We start from the raw sequence: 27,989 nt of genomic DNA, 5'->3' as shown, positions 1-27,989 counted from the left end.
TTTTATACTGTAACATTGAATTTTGCTGTCTCTTGCTGTGAACCGCTGTGAGTCGCCTTCGGGCTGAGAACAGTGGTATATAAGCAAGGTAAATAAATAAATAAATAAGAAACAGTTTCTGCATATAACAATAAAACCAATAAAGCCAATAAAACCACTAAAAACCAATTACACCTCATTAACGGTCAGCGTTTGCCATCTTATAGTTCAGTTTCCAATTCCACTTTGTCAGTCCTGATCGTCTGATTGTCCTTATTTAATTGCCTGGTTGCCCAAAAGCCTGGTTCCACAACCATGTCTTCACCCTCCTCCTGAAGGAGAGGAGGGATGGTGCTGTTCTGATTTCTCCCCGGAGTGAGTTCCACAGGTGAGGGGCCACCACTGAGAAGGCCCTGCTCCTCCTCCCCACCAACCTCACTTGTGATAGCGGTGGGGTCGAGAGCAGGGCCTCCTCAGATGATCTCAAACTCTGGGGTGGGACGTAGAGGGAGATGCGTTCAGACAGGTACGCTGGACCGGAACCTATAGGGTTTTGTAGGTCAATAGTGCCCCACTCCTGTGAGGAATGACTGCCAGGCCCATTCCCTGGCAGTTCCTTTCAGAGGTGAAACTAATGGGGCTTATGCTTTATAAGTAAGCCTGGTTTCGGTGTAACACGTTGAGTGGACTTCCCTCCCTATGAAGGGCACGAGGGGGAGACCAGGGGGCTTTCTACTGCCTCTCTTCTGAGGAGGAAAGGGAGGGCGAGGCGCTGCTGCTGCTGCTGCCAAGGCCGGCGCCTCCTCCGTCTGTTGTTCAATAATAACAATTCCCGGCGGGCGGGGGGGCGTGAGGGAGGGAGAGGGAGGCCTTGTCGCCATGGCAACGCGGGCCCTGTGGGGAAGAGGCCGCCGCCGCCTCCGCCGCGGCCTAAGCGCCATGGAGAGCGGCGGCGGCGGCGGCTTGACCAGCGGCGGGGCTCCGCGGAACCCCGAAGAGCCCGGGCCAGCCTTTCCCAGGCCCCCCAGCGGGAACCCCCCCGTCCTCCCGACAGGTAGCCCGCCCCGAAACCAAGGGAAGGGGGCATGTTTTCAGGGCGGGGAGCCCCTCAGTCAGTCAGTCAGTCGGTCAGGCCTGGACGGAGGAGGAGCGGCTCCTCTCTCTCTCTCTTCGGGCCTTTTCTCATTCTGCCCCACTCTCAAGCAGGGCCTGCTCTCCCTCTCCCACTCAGGCAAATCGGGGCTTTCTTTGCTGTCTGACGCTTGAATGCCGAGGGGCAGAAGCCGAAATGAATTCGAAACGGGTGGGGGGAAAAGGAGGCCCCTTTTAGGGCCCTTCCACACAGCCCTATATCCCAGGCCCCTTCCACACAGCTGAATAAAGTCCTACGTTTTCTGCTTTGAAGTGGGATATATAGCAGTGTGGACTCAGGCCCCTTCCACACAGCTGAATAAAACCCCACATTTTCTACTTTGAAGTGGGATATATAGCAGTGTGGACTCAGGCCTCTTCCATACAGCTGAATAAAACCCCACATTTTCTGCTTTGAAGTGGGATATATAGCAGTGTGGACTCAGGCCTCTTCCACACAGCTGAATAAAACCCCACATTTTCTGCTTTGAAGTGGGATATATAGCAGTGTGGACTCAGGCCTCTTCCACACAGCTGAATAAAACCCCACATTTTCTACTTTGAAGTGGGATATATAGCAGTGTGGACTCAGGCCCCTTCCACACAGCTGAATAAAACCCCACATTTTCTACTTTGAAGTGGGATATATAGCAGTGTGGACTCAGGCCTCTTCCATACAGCTGAACAAAACCCCACATTTTCTGCTTTGAAGTGGGATATATAGCAGTGTGGACTCAGGCCTCTTCCACACAGCTGAATAAAACCCCACATTTTCTGCTTTGAAGTGGGATATATAGCAGTGTGGACTCAGGCCTCTTCCACACAGCTGAACAAAACCCCACATTTTCTGCTTTGAAGTGGGATATATAGCAGTGTGGACTCAGGCCTCTTCCACACAGCTGAATAAAACCCCACATTTTCTGCTTTGAAGTGGGATATATAGCAGTGTGGACTCAGGCCTCTTCCATACAGCTGAATAAAACCCCACATTTTCTGCTTTGAAGTGGGATATATAGCAGTGTGGACTCAGGCCTCTTCCACACAGCTGAATAAAACCCCACATTTTCTGCTTTGAAGTGGGATATATAGCAGTGTGGACTCAGGCCCCTTCCACACAGCTGAATAAAACCCCACATTTTCTGCTTTGAAGTGGGATATATAGCAGTGTGGACTCAGGCCTCTTCCACACAGCTGAATAAAACCCCACATTTTCTACTTTGAAGTGGGATATATAGCAGTGTGGACTCAGGCCTCTTCCATACAGCTGAACAAAACCCCACATTTTCTGCTTTGAAGTGGGATATATAGCAGTGTGGACTCAGGCCTCTTCCATACAGCTGAATAAAACCCCACATTTTCTGCTTTGAAGTGGGATATATAGCAGTGTGGACTCAGGCCTCTTCCACACAGCTGAATAAAACCCCACATTTTCTGCTTTGAAGTGGGATATATAGCAGTGTGGACTCAGGCCCCTTCCACACAGCTGAATAAAACCCCACATTTTCTGCTTTGAAGTGGGATATATAGCAGTGTGGACTCAGGCCTCTTCCACACAGCTGAATAAAACCCCACATTTTCTGCTTTGAAGTGGGATATATAGCAGTGTGGACTCAGGCCTCTTCCACACAGCTGAATAAAACCCCACATTTTCTGCTTTGAAGTGGGATATATAGCAGTGTGGACTCAGGCCTCTTCCACACAGCTGAATAAAACCCCACATTTTCTACTTTGAAGTGGGATATATAGCAGTGTGGACTCAGGCCCCTTCCACACAGCTGAATAAAACCCCACATTTTCTACTTTGAAGTGGGATATATAGCAGTGTGGACTCAGGCCTCTTCCATACAGCTGAACAAAACCCCACATTTTCTGCTTTGAAGTGGGATATATAGCAGTGTGGACTCAGGCCTCTTCCACACAGCTGAATAAAACCCCACATTTTCTGCTTTGAAGTGGGATATATAGCAGTGTGGACTCAGGCCTCTTCCACACAGCTGAATAAAACCCCACATTTTCTGCTTTGAAGTGGGATATATAGCAGTGTGGACTCAGGCCTCTTCCACACAGCTGAATAAAACCCCACATTTTCTTTTTCAAACTGGAATACATGGCAGTGTGGACTCAGACAACCTAGTTCAAAGCAGATATGGTGGGATTTTCTTCCTTGGTATTCTGAGTTATATGGCTGCATGGAAGGGCCCTTAATCTAATTCAAAGCAGATATTTTCTGCCATGATACTATGTTTTATATGGCTGTGTGGAAAGGCCCTAGAACAGTGTTTCTCAACCTGGAGGTTGGGACCCCTAGGGGGTCACAAGGGGGTGTCCCAGGAGTCACCAAAGGCCATCAGGAAACACAGTATTGTCTGTTGGTCATGGGGGTTCTGTGCGGGAAGTTTAACCCAAACATATCATTGGTGAGGTTCAGAATGCTCTGATTGTAGGTGAGATATAAATCCCAGAAACTACATCTCCCAAATGTCAAGCTCTATTTTTCCCAAACTCGACCAGTATTCACATTTGGGCATATTGAGTATTCATGCCAAGTTTGGTCCAGATCTATCATTGTTTGAGTCCACAGTGTTCTCTGGATGTAGGTGAACTACAACTCCCAAACTCAAGTTCAATGCCCAACAAACCCTTCTAGTATTTTCTGTTGGTCATGGGCATTCTGTGTGCCAAGTCTGCTTCAGTTCCATCATTGGTGGAGTTTGGAATGCTCTTTGATTGTAGGTGAACTATAAATCCCAGCAGCTATGACTCTCAAATGACAAAATCAATCCCCAACCCCACCAGTATTCAAATTTGCGTGTATCAGGTATTTGTGCCAAATTTGGTCCAGTGAACAAAAATACATCCTGCATATCTGATATTTACATGACAATTCATAACAGTAGTAAAATTGAAGTTATGAAGTAGCAACAAAAATAATGTTATGGTTGGGGGTCACCACAACATGAGGAATTGTATTAAGGGGTCGCAGCATTAGGAAGGTTGAGAAACACTGCCCTAGAATATCAAGGCTGAAAATCCCACATTAGCTAAGTTTGGATTTAGGCCCCTTCCACATAGCTGAATAAAATCCCACATTATCTGCTTTGAACTGGGATATATGTCAGTGTGGGCACAGATAACCGTATTCAAAACAGATACTACGAGGACCCTTCCACACAGTCCTATATCCCAGAATATCAAGACAGAAAATCCCACAGTATCTGCTTTGAACTGGGTTATCTGAGTCCACACTGCCATATATTCCAAGTCAGAGCAGATCATGTGGGATTTTTTGCCTTGATATTCTGGGCTATATAGCTGTGTGGAAGGGCCCCTAGTCATGCCTAACAGAGCTGAGCACAAAGGGAGCAACACTGCAGATTGGTACCAACTTCAATGCTATGGAATTATGGGAACTGGAAGTTTATACAGGATTCCATTCTCTTTGGGCCCTTCCACACAGCCCTATATTCCAGAATATCAAGACAGAAAATCCCACAATATCTGCTTTGAACTGGATTATCTGAGTCCACACTTACATAATGTGAGATTTTCTGCCTGGGATATAGGACTGTGTGGAAGGGCCCCAAGATGAAACATGCATTTCCACCCATCCTTCTTTGACCCTAAGGATATTACATTGACTCCATGGACAGACTACATGCATGTGCACACAGATTGTTGCTCTGTGAACAGAGTTTTCTAATATTTAATGTTTCATACACAGCAGTCAGTACTGTACCCAAATCGTTGATCCATACATGGATGTACTTACTCATATGTATGAACTATGCCTGTATTCGTACAGAGGCTTCATATAGCAGTTCCAATATTCTGGCTTGTTTAGAAGCCATAGAGACAAGGAATGTTGTCAACCTTCTGTAAATGGACTTTTTCAAACAAAAGCAACTATTTTTTAAAAAACACTAATGCAACACTCCCAACACATACAGAACGATTGTGCTTACTGGGGAAGTAACTAAAGAATTATGAATATAACCTGCTCTATTCACAGCAAAGTATTTGAACATTTTTATATACCCAGCAAAACAGTGTTATGAATGCTCATGCAAGGCCAAATATAATTGCTAAAAAGAATGTATTAATTAAAATTTAAAATTAAGAATGTATTAAGAATTAGTGTTGATGAAAAAAGTAGTAATAGTTCAGGGTCCTTCCACACAGCCATATAACCCAGAATATCAAGGCAGAAAATCCCACAATATCTGCTTTGAACTCTGTTATCTGAGTCCACACTGCCATATATTCCAGTCAAAAGCAGAAAATGTGGGATTTTATTCAGCTGTGTGGAAGGGACCCCAGATAACTGTACAATTTAAGTCTGAAACCAAAACCATTTCAGTACTCGATTCTGTTTCCTACTAAAATACTATATAATGCAGTGTAGCAATTAAGCCACATTCTGACCTCAAAGCAGCTGCAGTTGTGCCCTCTGTTGTATTTTCTCATTGTGCTTTTTATTCACATACTGCCTTTGAACTGGCTTCATCCTCTTTCCACTCAAGTTGGCTCTATTACAAAATTCCCTCTCTCATACAAACATCAGATTTTTTATGACATCTGCTTAAGGACAAAAGAGGTTGTGCTCAATGCAGCTATTGGTAGCTACATTTACCTTTTAAAAATATGCATTTTTTAAAAAAGCAAACGTATGTTTTTCTCATTATATAAACATGAATGCATTCATTCTATCCAGGTACTTCTGGATTTAAGAAAATTATAAAGGTAGTCTTAAATATGCAATATATTGTGTGAATACTCCCTGCATCCAAAAGTGAATTACTTAATTATGACAAATGCTCTTTTGTCTGGCACAAAAATATTTCTATTTTTCTTTCAGAAAAAACACAATTTGCTGCCTTGAATGAGGAACCTGCCACACTTTGTTTCAATGAAGATGATTATTATTGTCCTGTTTGCCAAGATGTATTTAAAACACCTGTGAGGATTTCCATTTGCCAGCATGTGTAAGTATTTTTGTCTTATCCATTTCTGAGAGTTTTTTTGTCTTTTCTTGTGAACTAGATTTATTTATTTTTTCTATTTTCCCTACACCTTTTCCTGTCTGCCATTAAATATCCTGTAGCATGGGTTTCCACTTTTTATATTTTAGAAAGCCTGTTTTCATTTTAACTCCTTTACTAAGAATGAAAATTATTTCAGGGATGCAAAACAAATGATTATTCATATAGTCTGTTTTTTGTGCATATGAATAATACAGCTTGTGAAAATGTATAGTTTTTTCTTAAAATGCATCTGCCGAGTTCTTGCCAGACTACAAATATCTAAACTGAATGTTTTAGCATTATTATCATGGGGAGGGAAATAGAAACATTGAAGGAGGAAGAAATTAGGGAGATTTCTGTATCTCCTTCCTCACATTCTTCTAGTGGAGGGCAGCCTGTGAAAGGGACAGAACTGTTACAAGTTGTTTTAAAGTTAGATTGTTGCAACGAATTTGTTTCACACTTACTGTGTCCACAAAGGCAGAATAGCTGCCAACAGGAAGCCCATATGAATACAGTTTTAGGAAGTGGTATTTAGAAGCTTTCATTCTCTAATCCTGGAGGTACTGCATATTTATTAATATTTGCACAATCACTTTTGATTTCTTAAATCTGTAAGGGTAGATATTACACAAAAACATTATAAAATTACAGAGCGTATATTAAAACATTGTAATAACATACACATTAATGGCTCAAACAACAAGCTTGATCCTATCAACTGTCTTAACTAGTAACTGATTAAACATACCTTTGAAAACACATTTTAACATCCTATAACGGTTACATCTTTCTTCCAGCATTTGGTAAATACTCTGACCTAAAAACCATGTGCTGATCTTTCCTATCCCACTTTTAGATGGGCTGAAAAGAAGTTTGCATACTGTTCCAAACGTACCTAAATTTTTGCAATGACAAGTTTTATTTTGAAGCCCTTTTGTAATTATTATCATTGTCCAACTTGATTGCCGGTATTTGCTATATTGATTTTCATATTGTTTTAGACTCCCGGAAGATGTTGTAGGAGGACACCTGCTTGGCCCTGCAACTACTGTCATGTGGGGTTCCGCAGGGTTCAGTATTGCCCCCATGTTGTTTTAACATCTACATGAAGCCACTGGGGGAGACCATCCAGAGTTTTGGAGTTTGGTGCCATCTGTACGCAGATGACATCCAACTCTATCACTCCTTTCCACCTGCCGCTAAGGAGGCTGTGCAGGTCCTGAACTGGTGCTTGGCAGCTGTGACTATCTGGATGAGGGCAAACAAATTGAGATTGAATCTAGACAAGACAGAAGTACTACTGGTCAGTTGAAAGGCCAAACAGGGTATAGGGTTACAGCTTGTGTTGGATGGGGTTACATTCCCCATGACAACACAGGTTTGCAGCTTGGGAGCCCTCCTGGATTCATCACTGAGCCTGGAATTCCAGGTCTTGGTGGTGACCATGGGAGATTTCATACAATTAAAACTTGTGCATCAGTTGCATCCGTACCTTGGGAAGTCAGACTTGGCCATGGTAGTCCACATTCTCGTTACATCTCAAATAGACAACTCCAACGTGCTCTACATGGGGTTGCCTTTGAAGACTGCTTGGAAGCTTCATGTAGCTCCACTAGCTGCCAGTCTTCAGCCGAGCACAATTCAAAGTGCTGTCTTTAGCCTATAAAATCCTAAATGGCTCCAGCCCAGTTTACCTGTCTGAACGTATCTCCTACTATGAATCAGCTCAAGTGTTAATATCTGTTGGGGAGGCCCTGCTTTTGGTCCCACCCCTTTGCAGGTGCAATTGGTGGGGATGAGAGACAGGGCCTTCTCGGTGGTGGCCCCTCAGCTATCCCTCCCCAGCGATATCAGATCGCCCTCCTACCTCCTGATCTTTAGAAAAAAAGTTAAATTTTGGCTATGGAAGCAGGTGTTTGGTGAGTAGTATAATTAAAGTGAAATAGATTCTCACAGAACTGACATAAGGAGCAACCTGGATGATGATTTCTGAATTGATGCTATGTTTTACATGTTTTAATGGTTTAATTTGTATTTTATATGTCTCTTTGATTTTAACAGTTAATTGTGTTATATATTGTTTGATCCCTGTATAACTGTGGCATTGAATATTTGACAAAACGGAAAGCCACTTTGAATCCCCTCAGAGTGAGATTGAGCGAGGTAGAAAGAAAGTAAATAAGTAATAAATAAATAAATAGCCTCTCCAACATGTCTTTCTTCATTACTCACGTTTGGTTTCAACACATTTTCGATCAGTAATTGTGAAATCTGGGGAAAAAATTGTGCTAGAGCTAATCATTTACTTTGATACTCATTTGCCATTTTTACCAATTCACCCAACACTGAGATTTCCTCTTTGAAACCTAAAATAATATGCTGTCACCTGAAAATGTGGTCACTGTTAAGAAAAGTGTATATGGATTATGACATTTAGCATATATGAAACCCCTGTAATTAAAATAGTATTATATATTGAAGTTTTTGACAAAGTGGTCTTTATTTTTGTATACTAATTTATATTTGGTTTCAGATTTTGCAGGAAATGTTTCTTAATGGCTATGAAAGGAGGTGGAACACATTGTCCATTGTGCAGAGGCATTGTAACTGGAAAAGAAGAATCACGTCCCAACAGAGCCATAGATATTGAAAACAGCATGAAAAAGTTCGTTGGAAGTTGTAGATGCTGTGGCAAACGGGTATATATATAGAAGGTTTTAAATAATTGAAATAGAAGTCATCCACTAGCTTCAAACCAGTCTATTTGAATAATTTCTGTTAAAAAATAAAGACTTGATTCAGTCCTATGTATACTGACTCATTTGGGTCTTTATCCGATGGGATGTGCCATAGAACTGTACTGAAAATTTCTTGTTCTTTCTGTGTGATAGATGATGATGTGTAACTGTTTGCTTTCAGATTTGTGCTTTATGAAGGCTCAGACAAGCCAAATTCCTTAGTTAATATGGAGTGAGATGCCTTCACACAAACTAGTCTTTCACTTTCTTTTACTTGATTTACATCCTGCCTTTCTTCTGAAATTGGCATTTTCTATTACAAAAATACCCATGAGAGCGGTCTCACAAACTTAATAGAAAAATGCATACACATTTTTTCCAGTTTACATTTGAATTATTTTGTTGAAATTCACGTCAGAAAAAGTATGCCAATGATGCATAGTGACCTAGTGCCTAGGAAGGGATTTTTTATGAGCAGACTGTATAACAAAAACATTTAGATAGTGGATCCACTGAAATCATAGGACAAATTAATTGTGTTTTAAGTCCTGGTTAGGCTAATTTAAGGACAACTAAGTTTGCGATCTTGTCTTCTTTAAGTGTTTTGATCCATTCTGTAAAGTTCAGTGAAGATCTAGCTTTAGGTGCGTGTTCAATATCATCAGATTAGTTTAATCAGTACACTGACTATCCGTTAAACAAAAATATTGAGAAATATTAGCAAAAGCATTAATTCATGTGCTACTGCTTGGTTGCGATGCAGTTTCACAATGGGATCAAGGGTCTTCTATGAAATTTTGCATAAATGAATGACAAGTTAATACTCATAAAAGCTTTTTTCAGATACAGTGTTGCTTTTAAAAATCCAAATTAATTATAACTTCATTTTCAGATTAGAATCTATCGCATGAGACAGCATTATAAATCGTGTAAGAAGTATCAGGATGAATATGGTGTTCCTTCCGTAATTCCAAACTTAGAAATATCTCAGGACTCAACAGCAAACAGGTAATTCATATTTGCAACTAGTTTTATTAATGTTAATATGCACTTAAAGATAATATATACTTACTGCCTTCCTTATATTTGCCATGGGATAAAATATTAGCAGAGCATCTTAGCATCTTAGCAAGACTGAAGACCGACAGGTCGCAGGTTCAAATCCAGGGAGAGGCAGATGAGCTCCCTCTATCAGCTCCAGCTCCTCATACGGGGACATGAGAGAAACCTCCTACAAGGATGATAAAATCATCCGGGCGTCCCCTGGGCAACATCCTTGCAGACAGCCAATTCTCTCACACCAGAAGTGACTTGTAGTTTCTCAAGTCGCTCCTGACAAGACAAAAAAAATCTTAGCATTTCCTTAATATCAAAGTGTTGATATAACTATATTTTATACTGGCGTCTCCAGGTGAGCTACTGTATTCCTAAAATTGTGCCATAATACGTCTCAACCTATCTTTTAGGTTTTGGAAGCATGATTAAGAAAGATCACTCACATTTGCTATTATTTTGTATATTGTTTTGTATATTTGACCCACATTTTTCTTATTTTATTGTAAGTCAGTTTCAACTTAGGGTGACTGTGATTTGAGACCTTTAGAACCCCTAATCGACAGGTCTTGCAATAGTCAAGGCTTCCTTTGTTGATTCAGTTTATCTACTTTAGCAGGCACTATCAAAAAGACACATTTACAGTCAGTATTTAGGTAATAGCTTTCTTTTGGTGGTTCATATAATAATAACAAAGTGTAAATATATTAAATCGGAGGGAGTCATGTGCCCGATGTTGTAGTAATTCCTACAAAAATACAGAAAAAGCATTAACATGATTGCAGGAATTTCCTCCTGTTGCTTCTGTTGAAGTTACCTGCCTTCTGTTCCTCGACATGGTTGCAAGCACAAGGATCACCGAAGACAGGTTGGAATTAACCACATAAACTAATTTGATCTTGAGTAATCTCTGAACCAAGAAGCAGTTCTATCCAAGCTCTTGATTCAGGGGTTTTAAAATATTTTTGTTTATCAAATTTAGATATGTACTGTATCCCAATTTTAAAGGCATTTGTTTGAAAGTAACTCCTGCTACATCCTTTGTAGCCAAAGGTGGCGGACATCCATCCAGTCGGTGAAAACAAGACCTGGGGCTGACTGTAGCTCAGATCACGAACTTCTTATTGCTCAATTTAAAATAAAACTAAAGAGATCAGGGAAAATACACAGACCAGTTAGATATGATCTCACTAACATTCCTAGCGAATATACAGTGGAAGTGAAGAACAGATTTGAAGGACTAGATTTAGTAAACAGAGTCCCAGAAGAACTATGGACAGAAGTCCGCGACATTGTTCAGGAGGCGGCAACAAAGTACGTCTCAAAGAAAAAGAAAACCAAGAAGGCAAAATGGTTGTCTGCTGAGACACTGGAAGTAGCCCAAGAAAGGAGGAAAGCAAAAGGAAACAGTGATAGTAAGGGGAGATATGCCCAGTTAAATGCTCAATTCCAGAGGTTAGCCAGAAGAGATAAGGAACTATTTTTAAATAAGCAATGCATGGAAGCGGAAGAAGACAACAGAATAGGAAGGACAAGAGACCTCTTCCAGAAAATTAGAAACATTGGAGGTAAATTTCAGGCAAAAATTGGTATGATAAGAAACAAAGATGGCAGGGACCTAACAGAAGCTGAAGAGATCAAGAGAAGGTGACGAGACTATACAGAAGATCTGTATAGGAAGGATAATAATATCGAGGATAGTTTTGACAGTGTGGTGAATGAATTAGAACCAGACATCCTGAGGAGTGAGGTTGAATGGGCCTTAAGAAGCATTGCTAACAACAAGGCAGCAGGAGACGACGGGATCCCAGCTGAACTGTTTAAAATCTTAAAAGATGATGCTGTCAAGGTGATGCATGCCATATGCCAGCAAATATGGAAAACACAAGAATGGCCATCAGACTGGAAAAAATCAACTTATATCCCCATACCAAAAAAGGGAAATGCGAAAGACTGCTCCAACTTCCGTACAGTGGCCCTTATTTCTCATGCCAGTAAGGTAATGCTCAAGATCCTGCAAGGAAGACTCCAGCAATACATGGAGCGAGAGTTGCCAGATGTTCAAGCCGGGTTTAGAAAAGGCAGAGGAACGAGAGACCAGATTGCCAATATCCGCTGGATAATGGAGAAAGGCAGGGAGTTTCAGAAAAACATCTACTTCTGCTTCATTGACTATTCTAAAGCCTTTGACTGTGTGGATCATAATAAATTGTGGCAAGTTCTTGGTGGGATGGGCATACCAAGCCACCTTGTCTCTCTCCTGAGGAACCTGTACAAGGACCAAGAAGCAACAGTCAGAACTGACCACGGAACAACAGACTGGTTCAAGATTGGGAAAGGCGTACGGCAAGGCTGCATACTCTCACCCAACCTTTTAAACTTGTATGCAGAACACATCATGCAATGTGCGGGTCTTGATGAATGCAAGGCTGGAGTGAAAATTGCTGGAAGAAAAATTAACAACCTCAGATATGCAGATGACACCACTCTGATGGCCGAAAGCGAGGAGGAGCTGAGGAGCCTTCTAATAAAGGTGAAAGAAGAAAGCGCAAAAGCCGGGTTGCAGCTAAACATAAAAAAAACCAAGATTATGGCAACAAGAATGATTGACAACTGGAAAATAGAGGGAGAAAATGTGGAGGCCGTGACAGACTTTGTATTTCTAGGCGCAAAGATTACTGCAGATGCAGACTGTAGCCAGGAAATCAGAAGACGCTTACTTCTTGGGAGGAGAGCAATGTCCAGTCTCAATAAAATAGTAAAGAGTAGAGACATCAGACTGGCAACAAAGATCCGCCTAGTCAAAGCCATGGTATTCCCTGTAGTCACCTACGGATGTGAGAGCTGGACCTTAGGGAAGGCTGAGCGAAGGAAGATAGATGCTTTTGAACTATGGTGCTGGAGGAAAGTTCTGAGAGTGCCTTGGACTGCGAGAAGATCCAACCAGTCCATCCTCCAGGAAATAAAGCCCGGCTGCTCACTGGAGGGAAGGATACTAGAGACAAAGTTGAAGTACTTTGGCCACATCATGAGGAGACAGGAAAGCCTAGAAAAGACAATTATGCTGGGGAAAGTGGAAGGCAAAAGGAAGAGGGGCCGACCAAGGGCAAGATGGATGGATGGCATCCTTGAAGTGACTGGACTGACCTTGAAGGAGCTGGGGGTGGTGACGGCCGACAGGGAGCTCTGGCGTGGGCTGGTCCATGAGGTCACGAAGAGTCGGAGACGACTGAACGAATGAACAACAACAACAACTCCTGCTAATACCAGTGAGGTTTATTTATTAATGATGCTGCTTAGGCTTACTACCTTTTCTGTATTTAATATGAAATAAATTCTCATTCTCTTATGAAGCTTTAGGAGTGATTCTTCTACTTCAGAAATTGGAGAAAATTCTAATCTTCATGTCCTTGAGGAGGCTCCAAGGTAAGGATCATTTTGGAAAATAATACCCATTTGGGCTTAGGTTTGACAATTAGGACAAGGAATAACACTTTCCATCTGTATGCACTAAAATAAGAAGGAATTCAAAACACTTTTATATTTGTGTAGCTTTTTGATTGTTTTGAATTCTTTCCAAACCCAGTCAACCTGAAATACTAAACAAATCATTGTTGCAATCTTGTATCACTCAGAGGAGCATGGTGGTTCTGCATGCAGATCTGTTGTTGTTGTTCATACGTTCAGTCGTCTCCGACTCTTCGTGACCTCATGGACCAGCCTACGCCAGAGCTCCCTGTCGGCCGTTACCACCCCCAGCTCCCTCAAGGTCAGTCCAGTCACTTCAAGGATGCCATCCATCCATCTTGCCCTTGGTCGGCCCCTCTTCCTTTTGCCTTCCACTTTCCCCAGCATAATTGTCTTCTCTAAGCTTTCCTGTCTCCTCATGATGTGGCCAAAGTACTTCAACTTTGTCTCTAGTATCTTTCCCTCCAGTGAGCAGTCGGGCTTTATTTCCTGGAGGATGGGCTGGTTGGATCTTCTCGCAGTCCAAGGCACTCTCAACACTTTCCTCCAGCACCACAGCTCAAAAGCATCGATCTTCCTTCGCTCAGCCTTCCCTAAGGTCCAGCTCTCACATCCGTAGGTTACTACAGGGAATACCATGGCTTTGACTAGGCGGATCTTTGTTGCCAGTCTGATGTCTCTACTCTTCACTATTTTATCGAGACTGGACATTGCTCTCCTCCCAAGAAGTAAGCGTCTTCTGATTTCCTGGCTACAGTCTGCATCTGCAGTAATCTTTGCGCCTAGAAATACAAAGTCTGTCACGGCCTCCACGGTTTCTCCCTCTATTTTCCAGTTGTCAATCATTCTTGTTGCCATAATCTTGGTTTTTTTGACATTTAGCTGCAACCCGGCTTTTGCGCTTTCTTCTTTCACCTTGATTAGAAGGCTCCTCAGCTCCTCCTCGCTTTCGGCCATCAGAGTGGTGTCATCTGCATATCTGAGGTTATTAATGTTTCTTCCAGCAATTTTCACCCCAGCTTTGCATTCATCAAGTCCCGCACATCGCATGATGTGTTCTGCATACAAGTTAAAAAGGTTGGGTGAGAGTATGCAGCCTTGCCGTACGCCTTTCCCAATCTTGAACCAGTCTGTTGTTCCGTGGTCAGTTCTGACTGTTGCTACTTGGTCCTTGTACAGATTCCTCAGGAGAGAGACAAGGTGGCTTGGTATGCCCATCCCACCAAGAACTTGCCACAATTTATTATGATCCACACAGTCAAAGGCTTTAGAATAGTCAATGAAGCAGAAGTAGATGTTTTTCTGAAACTCCCTGCCTTTCTCCATTATCCAGCGGATATTGGCAATCTGGTCTCTCGTTCCTCTGCCTTTTCTAAACCCAGCTTGAACATCTGGCAACTCTCGCTCCATGTATTGCTGGAGTCTTCCTTGCAGGATCTTGAGCATTACCTTACTGGCATGAGAAATAAGGGCCACTGTACGGAAGTTTGAGCAGTCTTTCGCATTTCCCTTTTTTGGTATGGGGATATAAGTTGATTTTTTCCAGTCTGATGGCCATTCTTGTGTTTTCCATATTTGCTGGCATATGGCATGCATCACCTTGACAGCATCATCTTTTAAGATTTTAAACAGTTCAGCTGGGATCCCGTCGTCTCCTGCTGCCTTGTTGTTAGCAATGCTTCTTAAGGCCCATTCAACCTCACTCCTCAGGATGTCTGGTTCTAATTCATTCACCACACCGTCATAACTATCCTCAATATTATTATCCTTCCTATACAGATCTTCTGTATAGTCTCGCCACCTTCTCTTGATCTCTTCAGCTTCTGTTAGGTCCCTGCCATCTTTGTTTCTTATCATACCAATTTTTGCCTGAAATTTACCTCCAATGTTTCTAATTTTCTGGAAGAGGTCTCTTGTCCTTCCTATTCTGTTGTCTTCCTCCACTTCCATGCATTGCTTATTTAAAAATAATTCCTTATCTCTTCTGGCTAACTTCTGGAATTGCGCATTTAACTGGGCATATCTCCCCTTTTCACTGTTTCCTTTTGCTTTCCTCCTTTCTTGGGCTACTTCCAGTGTCTCAGCAGACAACCATTTTGCCTTCTTGGTTTTCTTTTTCTTTGGGACGTACTTTGTTGCCGCCTCCTGAACAATGTCGCGGACTTCTGTCCATAGTTCTTCTGGGACTCTGTTTACTAAATCTAGTCCTTCAAATCTGTTCTTCACTTCCACTGTATATTCGCTAGGAATGTTAGTGAGATCATATCTAACTGGTCTGTGTATTTTCCCTGATTTCTTTAGTTTTATTCTAAATTGGGCAATAAGAAGTTCGTGATCTGAGCTACAGTCAGCCCCAGGTCTTGTTTTCACTGACTGGATGGATGTCCGCCACCTTTGGCTGCAAAGGATGTAGTCAATCTGATTTCGGTGTTGACCATCTGGTGAGGTCCATGTATAAAGCCGTCTTTTAGGTTGTTGGAAGAGAGTATTCGTTATACACAGCGAGTTTTCCTGGCAAAATTCTATCAACCTGCGTCCCGCTTCATTTTGTTCTCCCAGACCATGCTTGCCTGTGATCCCAGTTGTCATTTGACTTCCCACCTTGGCATTCCAGTCTCCTGTAATGAAAATAATGTCTCTTTTTGGTGTATTATCCAGTAGGTCCTGCAGATCCTCATAGAACTGATCTACTTCTGCTTCTTCAGCAGCTGTGGTTGGGGCATATATTTGGATCACTGTAATGTTGGAAGGCTTTCCTTGCACTCGAATTGAGATCATTCTGTCATTTTTTGGGTTGTATCCAAGCACCGCTTTAGCGAATTTCTTATTAATTATGAAGGCTACTCCATTTCTTCGATGTTCCTCTTGTCCGCAGTAGTAGATCTGGTGGTCATCTGATGTGAAGTGGCCCATTCCAGTCCATTTCAGTTCGCTGACCCCCAGAATGTCTATCTTTAGTCTTGACATCTCACCAATAACAACATCCAATTTGCCCTGGCTCATAGATCTTACATTCCAGGTTCCTATGGTGTGTTGATCTTTAGAGCATCGGATTCGTCGTTCACCTCCAGTACCGTCGGCCGCTAGCCTTCCTTTCGGCTTTGAGCTAGCTGCGTCATCACATCTGGGGCTAGTTGAACTTATCCTCTGCTCCTCCCCAGTAGCATTTTGGCCATCTTCCGACCTGGGAGTCCCATCTTCCAATGGCATACCGACATATCTCTGGTTGTACTGGTCCATTTAGTTTTCTTGGCAAGGATACTGGAGTGGTTTGCCATTGCCTTCCCCAGGGATCACGCTTGGCATGCAGATCTACCCTTCACAAAGTCAAATACCATCCCCCAGATTTACCTACAGCTTCTGAAGTCTTCCTGCACAGCCATTCCGTGCCTTATAGGGAGCAGACAGGATCCCTATAACCAGAGTCAAAATTATTATAGCAGTTGTAAGGTCCCGGATGTCATCATTGGTTTCATTGTTGCTGTAATAATTTTGTGTTTGGCCACAGGCACATAGTAAGCTGTTTTCTGATCCTGCTTACACTCCACAAGGCATGGACTGGCCATGTAGGGATTAGGTGGGGGCATTAGAGGCTGTACAGTAAGTCCAGAGTCTGATGTTCTCTGGATACTGTTGATCAAGTCTTCTTAAACTTTTTGCAGTCATGACACCTTTTCATCCAAGAAATGTTTATGGGGTGTATAGGTTTATAAAATATATCTCCTTTTCTTGAGGCACCCCTTCCTTTTCCTTATTTTCTGCCCATATCTATCCTCCCTGTTCTCCAACCCCAAGTTTAAGAAGCGTTGCTGCAGAGGGAAGAGGGGAACACTAACTTCCACAGTGCCTAGAAAAGGACATACAATTGTCTGTCCATATCCATAAGTTTTGCACCCACAGATTCAACCACCCATGCCTTGAGAAAGTATTCCCTATTCCCAAAAAAATGTTCAAAAGGTGCACCTTGATTTTGAGATTTTATAAAAGTGACACACTTTTATTACATCACTGCACATAATGGAACTTGAACATCCATTGACTTTCGCATAGGGGAAGGGGGTGTTCTGGAACAAAACTCCAGCGGAGACTGAGGGCATACTGTAATACAAACTTAACATGTGCTTATGCCATTAACTGGATGCCAGCCTGTTTGTGCTAAATGAAAGAGATTTGGTAGTTGTGCAGTACATATGGTTGAGTGATAGGACACTCTAGACCAGTGGTTCCCAACCTGTGGGTCGTGACCTCAGATGGTTTTCTGTGTCACCATGCAGTGGTGACCTCTGAAATTTTTTTAAAAGGAATTTTAAAAAGTTTTATTCCCCTTTATTTTTACATATCTCTGTGAAAGCGGATTTTCAACGCTTCTTCAATTGAAAAGCGAAACAAGAAACAGATTAAATATTGAGAATGATATGAGGTTGACAATAACGAAAACCATAATTTTTAATCTTGTTAATGAGTTACAATGTCAGTCATCACATTAAATCGGTAGCATTGCAGTATTTTGAGTTATATTATACTGAAAAATCTATTTTCGGTGTGTCTTATTTGTCTTATTGAAAAGCCTATTTTTAATGTATCAGGGATGCGGGTTTCTAGGGGCCCTTCCACACAGCCCTATATCCCAGAATATCAAGGTGGAAAATCCCACATTATCTGAGTGTATACTCAGATAACCCAGTTCAAAGCAGGTATTGTGGGATTTTCTGCCTTGATATTCTGGGATATAGGGCTGTGTCGAAGGGCCCTTTGCCTCTATAAAATGGGGTTGCGACTCAAAAAAGATTGAGAATTGCTTCCCTTGACCACAAAAACAAGAACAAAAAAACACCCCAGAGGGAAAAGCCATCCTAGCTTCAAGAAGAAAATTTTTCAGGAAACCTGTCCTACCAAAAATACTTTTATCCTAAAGTAGCAGTTGCCTCATGAATCAAGAGAAAGGATATTTTAGTTTTTGCCACAAACTAGATGAACAATGGCAATGTGTGGGGTTTGGAGTAGGGGAGAGGGTGATTAGACTGCCATAAGTGATAAACTGGCTGAAAGGTGAGGTTTAAATCTTTAAAATAAATATTAATGATAACCTAAACTATCTTAGGGGCATGACATTTGCTTGGTTTCTTCAAAGATAACACTTCAAAAAAAATAGATAACAAAAGTAAACCAAGCTAATTTCACAGGATTCTATTTTTAACACAAAAATGATTGGTGACAGAGAGCTTCTTTGAAATGACCATCCTACTCTCATGCCAAATTATATATTGAGCTTTTCAAGCTGAAAATTATTCAGTGTGGCTCTCTCCCTTTCTCAGTAAGCACTTTGCTAGAAATTGGGTTTTTTAGGCCACATCTAGGTACATTTATTCTGACGTGAGTTTCATTCACATATGTGGAGTTTGATTCCAAATAAACAAGATGAAATTCATATTTTCTTATGCAATAAAGAGCTAGTAAAACAAATACTGAGAAGGAGCTGTCTCCTCTGTCCTTGTTGTAACATAATTTATTTGGGGGTTCAATATTATGACAAAATTGTCTGAGAATAACATGTTATAATATTCATACACAATTTTCTAGGAGATATGGCTGGGCTATATGAACATTTTTGTGCCTCCTTCCTACAACCTAAATGTGAATGCAGGTTGGAGAGGGATATTCTGTCTACTTGTGCTTATTTTTCCACTTGATCACTTTTTTCACCTGGCTTATTTTTCTCTTTCATTTTCCATCAGTAGAACTGAACCCCACACTGCCTCAGAGTTAGTTTCCTAAAAGTCCACCACTATCTAGCCAGTCTCTCTTTAAATATTGCAGGTATAGACAGTCCCCAAGTTACAAACAAGATAGATTGTGTAGGTTTGTTCCTGTTGAATTTGTATGTAAGTCAGAACAGATACATTTTAAAGTGTAACTCCAGATAGATAGATAGATAGATAGATAGATAGATAGATAGATAGATAGATATGCTTTGGATAGCATAGGGAAGGGTTAACACCCCTGGGGTGTTTGTTTTGCTGTCTGTGCCCTTGTTCAGAAGATTTCGCCTCACTTTCTGTCCCTGTTATAATTGAATTTTGAAGAATTTGCCATTGTGAGAACAAGGATTGATAATAAAGCTTCAGTGGAGACATCTTTTCTCCATGATAACTCTTTCAGGAGTGAATTTCTTATTAGTAGATTTCTCTCACTTTCTGTCGTCTTAGCCCCATTCTTAATTAGGTGTCCTTTGTAAATCAGATGTTTATCCTGTATATCCTATATGCCTATGACCATAAGCATGGTAGACTGGTCATTGTTATTCTCACTCAGTGTGTATGGTATCAGTGTGATCATTATCATCTTTCTTATGAGATGAGACTATTTGGGAAGAGACAACACTGGGAAGGCTGAGATTGCTATAGTTTATGGTACTTAAACCCGAGTAGAAACTACAAGGGATTGGGGGTTGACTGGCACTTTGCAATACCTTTGAGGACTGCATTGCTGTGCTGCATCTCATGTCTTCATTTAATGTTTTAATTTTAAAAAAAAGAGAGAGACCTCTTATATCTCTTGCTATTGTTTCTAGGAGCCATGGAAGCAACTTCCATCAATGAGGGGTTTTTTGATTTACTCAATTGGGGCTGAAAAAAACCTGGGACCTAAACCGTGGTAAAATGGCACCGCTGAGGGTGTTTAGGGACATGTTAAATTTAAAACATTTTTCACATTGTTCAAATGACAGAGAAGGAAAGGCAAACATGAATTGGCAAGAAGAAGCAGCAGAAATATATTTCGAACATGCAAAGGGGTTTAATCATTTACCTGTTTAACCTGCTGTGCTTCAGTCAGTATGTTAAGCTAATTTTTGTTGAAGCTTCACCAGCTGTTAATGCCCTCTTGGTAGATTTTAATATTTGAACGTGTTGTTTTGATTTTATAATGAGTGGAATGATCAGCTTTCATAACGGTAGCGTATGGATGGACTTCTGAAATGATCATAGAAAGAGGAGGCTGTGGTGTAGGACTCATTGAAATTGAGATTGTTGGGAGTATGAGCCCGACTGCTCTGCCTTTGCTGGGTCCAAGACCTGTTCCCGCTGCCACCTGTTGTTATTGACCAAAGCAACAAACTGCTGGAGATCCCCACCTGTTTTGTTGCTTCTCTTGCTGTTTGGATTCAGTTAGAGGCTACTATCAATAAAATTAACTGGCCCCAGAAAAGTTTACCGGTTGCCATGGGAACTCATGTTGACTAGCTAATTCCATGAAATATCAACTGAGCCCAGGAAATCTTTATTTAACCTTTGACCCTTCAAAGTCTAATCCCACACCTTCCTTTAGCAGCATTAGGAAACGACACTACAGCTGACAGATACCTGCCCTACTATGGAGTGACTGTCATGGAGTTGCAAGACAGATCCCTTAAAGTGCCAGACCAGTATTTAGTAGCAATAAAGTTTATTAGTTCACAACCAAGAGAGTTCAAAAACAAATAAAAAAGACTCAAAACACTTATTCTTCAGTGTGAAACACAGTATTACCCACAGTTAACCCAAAAAACAGGACCTGGAAAATAACCTGGATTAAACAGGAATATAATCCGGTTTAAACATAAAGCTATGCAATCAGCAGGAAAAAAGCACTCCAATCCGCAGCAGAACATCAGTGAGCACGAAGGGTCAAACAGAAAGGCTGGAGTCGTCAGTCAAAACGTGGCGTAGTCGTCGTGGTGAATCCAATCCGGGTCGAAGAGGGAGAAGGCAACAAACACGATAATCCAGTCCAGTTCTTACACAGAGCCAAAATGAATAACGACAGCACAGCAGCTAAAGCATAAGATCAACACAAAGGCAGTCCAGAGAAAACCCCACAGTTCCAACCCCCGCAGCCATGGATAATCTGGATTAAATTTACGTCCACAGAAGTCTTCCCAAACACGTCTTCTCAACCAGCTCTCACACGAATACACAATAACACTTTGCTGACTGCAAGAAACCCCATCTCCCAACCCTACTTTTATTCACAAATCATCCTCTGAACTAGAACCAGCTGACACCCTGTTACCAGCTGAAACTCCTTGCCCCAATTCCTCCTCAGAACTGGAATCAGACAATGCCTCACCAGACCTCCTTTCAGCTGAAGCCCTTTGCTGATCTCTCCAGTCTCTCCATCTTCTATCCAAACCCATAACTCCCCTGGACTCACCCGGATCCCCACTGTGCCAATCAGAGAACCCCACAAACGTGTCCCTACTTGTGGGCTCTTCACAAATGTTCTGAACCTCCCGCACTTTAGTCCAGTCCATTTCTCCATCCTCTGAACTTGCCATACCACTCTCCTCAGTCCCCTGCGAAGCCCTCAAATGATTCATCATCACTGGATTCCATAAGTATTTCCTTGATCCGCTTTCTCTGTTGCTTCTCATCAGAGTCTGGCTCATGAGTAGTCTTTCTTCCCCTCCTAATACTCCCAGTAGTATCACTACTCGAAGACTCCATCACAACACATGGAACACCATGTTCTGATAAATTATTTTTAAATTAGTATACATTTTTTTGGGAATAAAACACTTGAGGGGAAGGTTATTTCAAAGCAACTTCACCATTGTTGGCTTGTTCTAGATCATGCCTGCATAACCTGCAGCCCTCCAGCTGTTTTGACCTCCAACTCCCAGAAGCCTTTGCCAGCTTGTCCAATGGGCAGGAATTCTGGGAGTTGTAGGCTGCATGTTATGTGGGTCTGTTTTAAATTCTTGAAAAGACTCTTTTAAGTCAGGGAGGGAACTATATGGTTTTACAGATTTTGGACTACAGCTTTTAGCATTCCTTATCATTGGTGTGCTGATGGGACTGTTGGGCGTTGTGTGGTTTAACAACATTTCTATGATCACACAGTTTAAATAACACAGAATTCAATCTACCAAAGTATAATTTGGGATGGGTATTCAGAAATCAGGTGTGCTAGGATAAATGATGTCTATAATTTTTCAATAAGATACAAAAATGTTGGTTTTTCTCTTGATGGTTTTATCTGACTGCCATTCAAATACCCTCTTTGGATAAAATGTTCTAAATGGTTGAGGTTCTGGATGAGTGAAGAAGCTCCTTGCACACTGTGGATGTTGCACCTGGCATATATGTTGGCATATATGTTGTAACCTTATCTAATCTTGGTTTGTTTTTCAGTGGACAGCCTACATTTAAATGCCCTCTCTGTCAAGAAGATAACTTCACAAGACAGAGTTTATTGGATCATTGTAATGACAGACATCTTTATCAAATAGACCCAGTAGTGAGTATATATTGCTAGAGTTTTTATATTCATACCAAAAGCTTGGTTTTTGAAATTGTGTTAAGTATAATACTGTGTTAGGTATTGAGTTGAGCGAGAGTAAAATGCCCTTTTCACCCTACAGTAATGTTTCAGTTTAAACTGTTTCCAGCTGCTAAGGATTCCCTCCTTCCACAAAGTTTTTTATCTAATGGCATTTCTTTTTGTGGTGTTTTCTCCTTTGAGTCTGATGTCTCTTTTTATGATTTACTAAACAATCTGATGTATTATGGAACTGCTCTTAATGTGTAATTTTTATTCAATTTCACTGAAGAGGCGGCACAAATCAGCCCTAGTGAAAAAACATTTGAATCTCATTGAATTCACTGAAAATGTTAAGTACAGGGTTAGTCAAAATGAATAGGCCAATTCGGGTACAATTAATTTTCTTATTGGCCTATTCATTTTGACTAACCCTGTATTACTGTCACAAGTGACATTCAGTATTACTAGAAATGGAAAAATTAGGCTCATAATTACATTATTTTTTTTACTTTCACTAACATCTAATGTTTCTAGATCATTATTATTATTTTGGTAAAAACACACCCTCACAAAGGCAGAGAGAGGCAAGACAGATTAAAAATGGAAATATCAGATAATATTTTATATAAAACAAGCTAGAAGAAAGTTTCCTCTGTAAATTTTCTCTTTTTTATACCACTCTTATTTTGCTGTGAGAATAAGTTTCATGTCGAAGTATTTATGTAATATGGTTTTTAGATAAATAATAGTAGTATTATAATTATTATGTAATGTATGTGAGAAATTACTTGTATTTCCTCATAATCATGAATGAAATCACTATTTTCTGTAGCCTATATATGTTGCCTCTTTTTACACACACACTGTCTTTCTCTTTCAAGATCTGTCCTATTTGTGTGTCTCTTCCATGGGAAGTCCCTAACCAGGTTACCAGAGATTTTGTTGGCCATATAAATCAAAGACACCAGCTTGACTATGTAAATGTTATGGTAAGAATTGTGTGTTTTGAATTTAAAACATTAACACTTCCATTTTTTTCCAACTAACTTTTATTAAGAAAGCTTGGTTATTTGTCAGGTTCATGCTGTCTGGAAGTTCTACAGTTTCTTTTGACAAGTTGAGGAATTACTTTGTTAGATATTTGAGGCAAGTCTGGACCACTCCTTCTTAAACTGTTTGTCCCCACCCCAAATGGGTCAATCTCGGGATCTGAAAAATTTAGCAATAGCAAATGTTTTCTGAATGTTATCTGGTGGCTGTTTAGACATTTATATCAATCTATTGTGCAGTTTACAATGGACTGTGTAGAAGATGTTTCAGCTGTACTTCATAAAAAAGAAAATCAGCCTGTTTAGCAATCCTTGCAAATGCTTATTTGTTATCAGTAAATATTTGATTTTTATACCTATTTTATATACTTATATACCCAGGGTCACATTAACATTTCTTGGGCTGAAAGGAGTTACAAATGGAAAAGTTTAAGAAGCCCTGGTCTAGAAAACCATTTGAAACATAACTTTTTAATGAAAGCTGTTTTTGTAGGGGCGTTTCCTTTATTCAATTTTTCTTGCCGTTAATAACGTTGAACAGACATTGAACTCAGGCCCCTTCTACACTGCCATATAATCCAGATTATCAAAGTATATAATCTAGATTATCGTGTTTGAACTGGATTTTATGAGTCTATACTACCATATAAACCAGTTCAAAGCAGATAATCTGGATTTTATGGTAGTATAGATAGCGCCTCAGATGGAGCAGAATGGTTTAGCTCTGAAAGTTTTGTTTCTAATTCATTGTTCTTTATTTGTGTTTAGAACCTTCAGCTGGATGAGGACACTCTGTTCCAAAACGCAGTTGAAGAATCTTGTCAAGTGAACCTTTGAAACCTATCATTTGCTCACATCGCTGCTACCTGCCAGGAGGAAACTGTATCTGTGGTCCTAAAGTTAATAAAAGGGAACTCGGTATCTATTTGAATATCAATTGTTGTTGTTTCCCTTAGATGAGATTCTCTTTTTAAATGTTTCTTATTTAAACCAATGAAAAAACGCATGCCATATTATTATATTTCATTGTGAAATTTTCTTTTTTTCAAGTGAGAATAGAAGTTCTTCAAATAGCTGGGGAAAATATCACTGTCTTTGAAAGAAAACTACAGTTTTTCTATTTCATTTGCTTTGTTGAGTGTATTTAAATCCTGGTTTTTTTTCTTGCCATGGAACAAGAGGTGAAAAATATTGCAATGCCAAGTGTCTTTTGTTATTTTTTCTCCTTTGCATACCGAATATCTATTTTCTAATGTATGTTACAAAATTAAATGGTTTTATTCTAGACCATGGCTTAATACCAGCCATTTTCAGGATATAATATAGGCAGATTTGCTTAATTGCTGTGAATATTAGCTAAGCCCCGTACTCACTAAGCAGTATGACAGAATAGTCACATTCCAGAGGGTTGACGGCTCTGATATACTATGGTTTTCCTGGCCAATTTCATTTCAGTGATACAAGGACCTCTGCCACTATGCATTCCTCCAACCAGTTACTTCTATTTTGTTACAACTCATTTTTGTATGTTGTTTCAATGGCTTCACATGAGTCTGTTTGAGAACTGTTGTTTATAACTTTTAGGATCACAGAATTCATCCGATAAGATTTATGAAAACTTTTCCTGGTTCTTTAACAAAATATGGGATAGAAATGTCAAATTGGGGTTGCTGATACGTTTATAATGTTGTCATATTACAAATGTTCTTGCAGTAATAAATAAGAGGGGTTTTGTTAAGTTCAGTTTTGGGGTCTATACGTATCTTAGGTCAATACCCAGTTGTTCTGACTTTATAGAGAAGAATGATCTTACATATTGAGCATATCCAGAAACCAAGTGAATGTCACCTGTTTAAAATGCTCGGTCTTGGATGAAAATCACTCAAATGTTAGTGATAATTATGATTAAGGATGACTGGATTTCTCCAGTATTACCTAACTGTTGTTCTGTGTTTAGATTAAGCCTTAGTTTTTGTTGTAGATGTTTTAAAGAAATAAAAGATATTCATTTGAGCCCTAATCTTTCACATTTTTTTAACATTTTGTGTTCAATGAAAATGTTTTGCTGTTTCTTATTATTCATACTGCCAGGAATTTGCAGCTGTTATTTATCCAGTGTAATATTATTTCATTAAAAACATTTTGGCAATATCATATGTTATCTGATGGAACTGGATATCTAACTGTAGAAAAGTGGTTGACCTATGTCTCAGTTTTGTTTATTTATTGAGATTCATAGACTTTGAAACTGATATTATTCCACATCACAAATACTCAGTTGTGAGCCAGTATCATCTACTTAGCATTTTTTTAAAAAAGTCCAGTCCCCTGGCACATCTGAAGTAATTTGAAATATCTTGCCCTTTAACCGGTAATGTAAGCCTAACATGATGTAGGAAAGAACTTAGATTGAACACTGTCATTGGCAGCCATCTATTTTCAAAAACAATGGTGAATCTAGAACCAAAAACATGGTAAAGTTCTTCTCTACATAGCTGATCTGTTAAGGATATTAGTCTTAAAAACGACATTGCCAGTGTTTTGAAGCTTCAGAGAACATTAAAACCCTTGACATAACATGTTAAATTGAAAGGTTATTTTGTTAATTGAGTTTTTGATAAACTATCTCCAAGACTATACTGCAAGGTGAGCCCACCTATACAAAATAACACATTCCATGAAATCACAGACCCAGTTCCTCAAAACTCTGAATGAATGAGGAAAACTGGCCCCAAAACAGATTCCATAACCTGAACATGGGTTCCAGAGCTCTGAACTGCAGGACTTGGGAGCCCCCAGTTACCTTGAAGGTGCTCACCAACCTAAGCCATCTAAATTCTTGCACAGATATGCCAGAAAGGTACAATCAATCCCAGTTAATCGCTCACACACACAACTGCACAGTGAGCTCCAACAATCCCTTATGCAGAGCTGATAGATGTTATTGTCAGCATCCTCCAATAAATGCACTTCATTAGGTCAATAAAGATTGCTGTGTCTCAGAGTAATGAGTTAACCCAACTCTTTGTTCTTCAGAAGCGCAAAACAAACCTCCCTGCTCACCTTGCATGTCCCAACTAACCTAGAGTAATTCCCATTTTTTGATTAATAGAAGGCAACTTATTGAACCACAAAATGCCTACCTTAGACAATTGATTCTGGATGTTCTTGTCAGAATCTAACCCTTCCCTTTTAATAACTTAATATAATTTTCTTCTGAGTCAAACACCAACATCCATGCAGCGAAGAAGTTGAAATAACTTGAATAATATAGGCACCATGCACCCCATTACATGCTGCACTGCATAGAAGGAAACCAACTAAGCATCAACAAAAACTTCTGGATACCCTTGTAGAACAGAAGATGTACCTGTGCTCACAGACGAGAAGCTGCACTGGGTTCCCTTCTACCAATTTACACATACATGGTATACATACATTGATGAAGGCCTCAACGCCCCAGCCGAAGCTGTGCTGTCTCAATACAAAAAGAATGGCTGCAGAAACAAAATTCTTCACAAAACCAGTCTTGCAAAGTTAATGTAATTGTCCACAAACTTGTTAGTGGAAATAGATCCTTGTCAGTGCCTTTCCTTTGTAAGTAGAAGTCCATCTTGACTAGAAACACAAACAGAAATGAAGCCTTAATGGCAGCAGCTAAGCAAATGTTCTCAGTGAGAGCAGAGGACAAAGAAATGGAAGTCTTATACCGCTGGTCAAGTTTTGGTGAGCCATTTTCTGGATGTATTCTGTAGAATTTCCTCTACGTCTTTTTTCTGTTTATAATGGTAGAATGTGAGTCATCCATCTCACTATTATGAACTGCATGTGCATTTTCCATTTATGCTTATTGTTTTTTCTTCATTTTTATTTTTTTAATAAAAAATAAATAAAAATGCCTTTCTTCACATGTTTTTAAAAGGTGACCCAAATCAATTCTTTCTATTTGGATAGAAGAATCCAAAAGCATCATTGTAAGTCTTGCACCATTCTGCAAAGCAAACAAACTAAATGGATTTTCAGAATCCACTAGTATCTTGTTGTGCTTCTCGGCAAGAATTCTATTTCTGCCATAGAAATCCACAACAATAATGAATGATTTTTTGAAGTAAAAAACCTGAAAGCTTTTTTGTTGAAATTCCACTTAGAATCAAGGCGGTTCGGGTGAGCCTGAGTTAATTAGCAAGTGCAATGAAAAGAAAAGCATTAGCAGTGTAATGGATGAAAGAAGACAGGTATTTTATAAT

The 27,989-nt window shown here is 40.2% G+C and overlaps 1 protein-coding gene across 2 annotated transcripts; it reads left to right on the top strand.

Annotated features, from left to right (window-relative positions):
• Positions 1 to 848: 848 nt before the first annotated feature.
• Positions 849 to 25,762, top strand: RNF138 (ring finger protein 138). 2 transcript variants are annotated; one of them, XM_067467435.1, is made up of 8 exons: positions 849 to 1,033; positions 5,966 to 6,092; positions 8,668 to 8,833; positions 9,765 to 9,880; positions 13,280 to 13,351; positions 22,564 to 22,669; positions 23,575 to 23,682; positions 24,511 to 25,762. In XM_067467435.1, exons 1-8 carry the CDS (start codon positions 859 to 861, stop codon positions 24,577 to 24,579), a joined length of 939 nt encoding a protein of 312 aa, XP_067323536.1. In that variant the 5' UTR covers positions 849 to 858; the 3' UTR covers positions 24,580 to 25,762. The 2 variants fall into 2 exon arrangements, with proteins under 2 accessions (XP_067323536.1, XP_067323537.1); XM_067467436.1 differs by lacking the exon at positions 13,280 to 13,351.
• The last annotated feature ends 2,227 nt before the right edge of the window (positions 25,763 to 27,989 follow it).

Source organism: Anolis sagrei, chromosome 4 (genome assembly GCF_037176765.1).
Source record: "Anolis sagrei isolate rAnoSag1 chromosome 4, rAnoSag1.mat, whole genome shotgun sequence".
Classification (NCBI taxonomy): Eukaryota; Metazoa; Chordata; class Lepidosauria; order Squamata; family Dactyloidae; genus Anolis; species Anolis sagrei.
The sequence above is the reverse complement of the archived record's forward strand: the minus strand, read 5'-3'. Positions and strand labels throughout refer to the sequence as shown.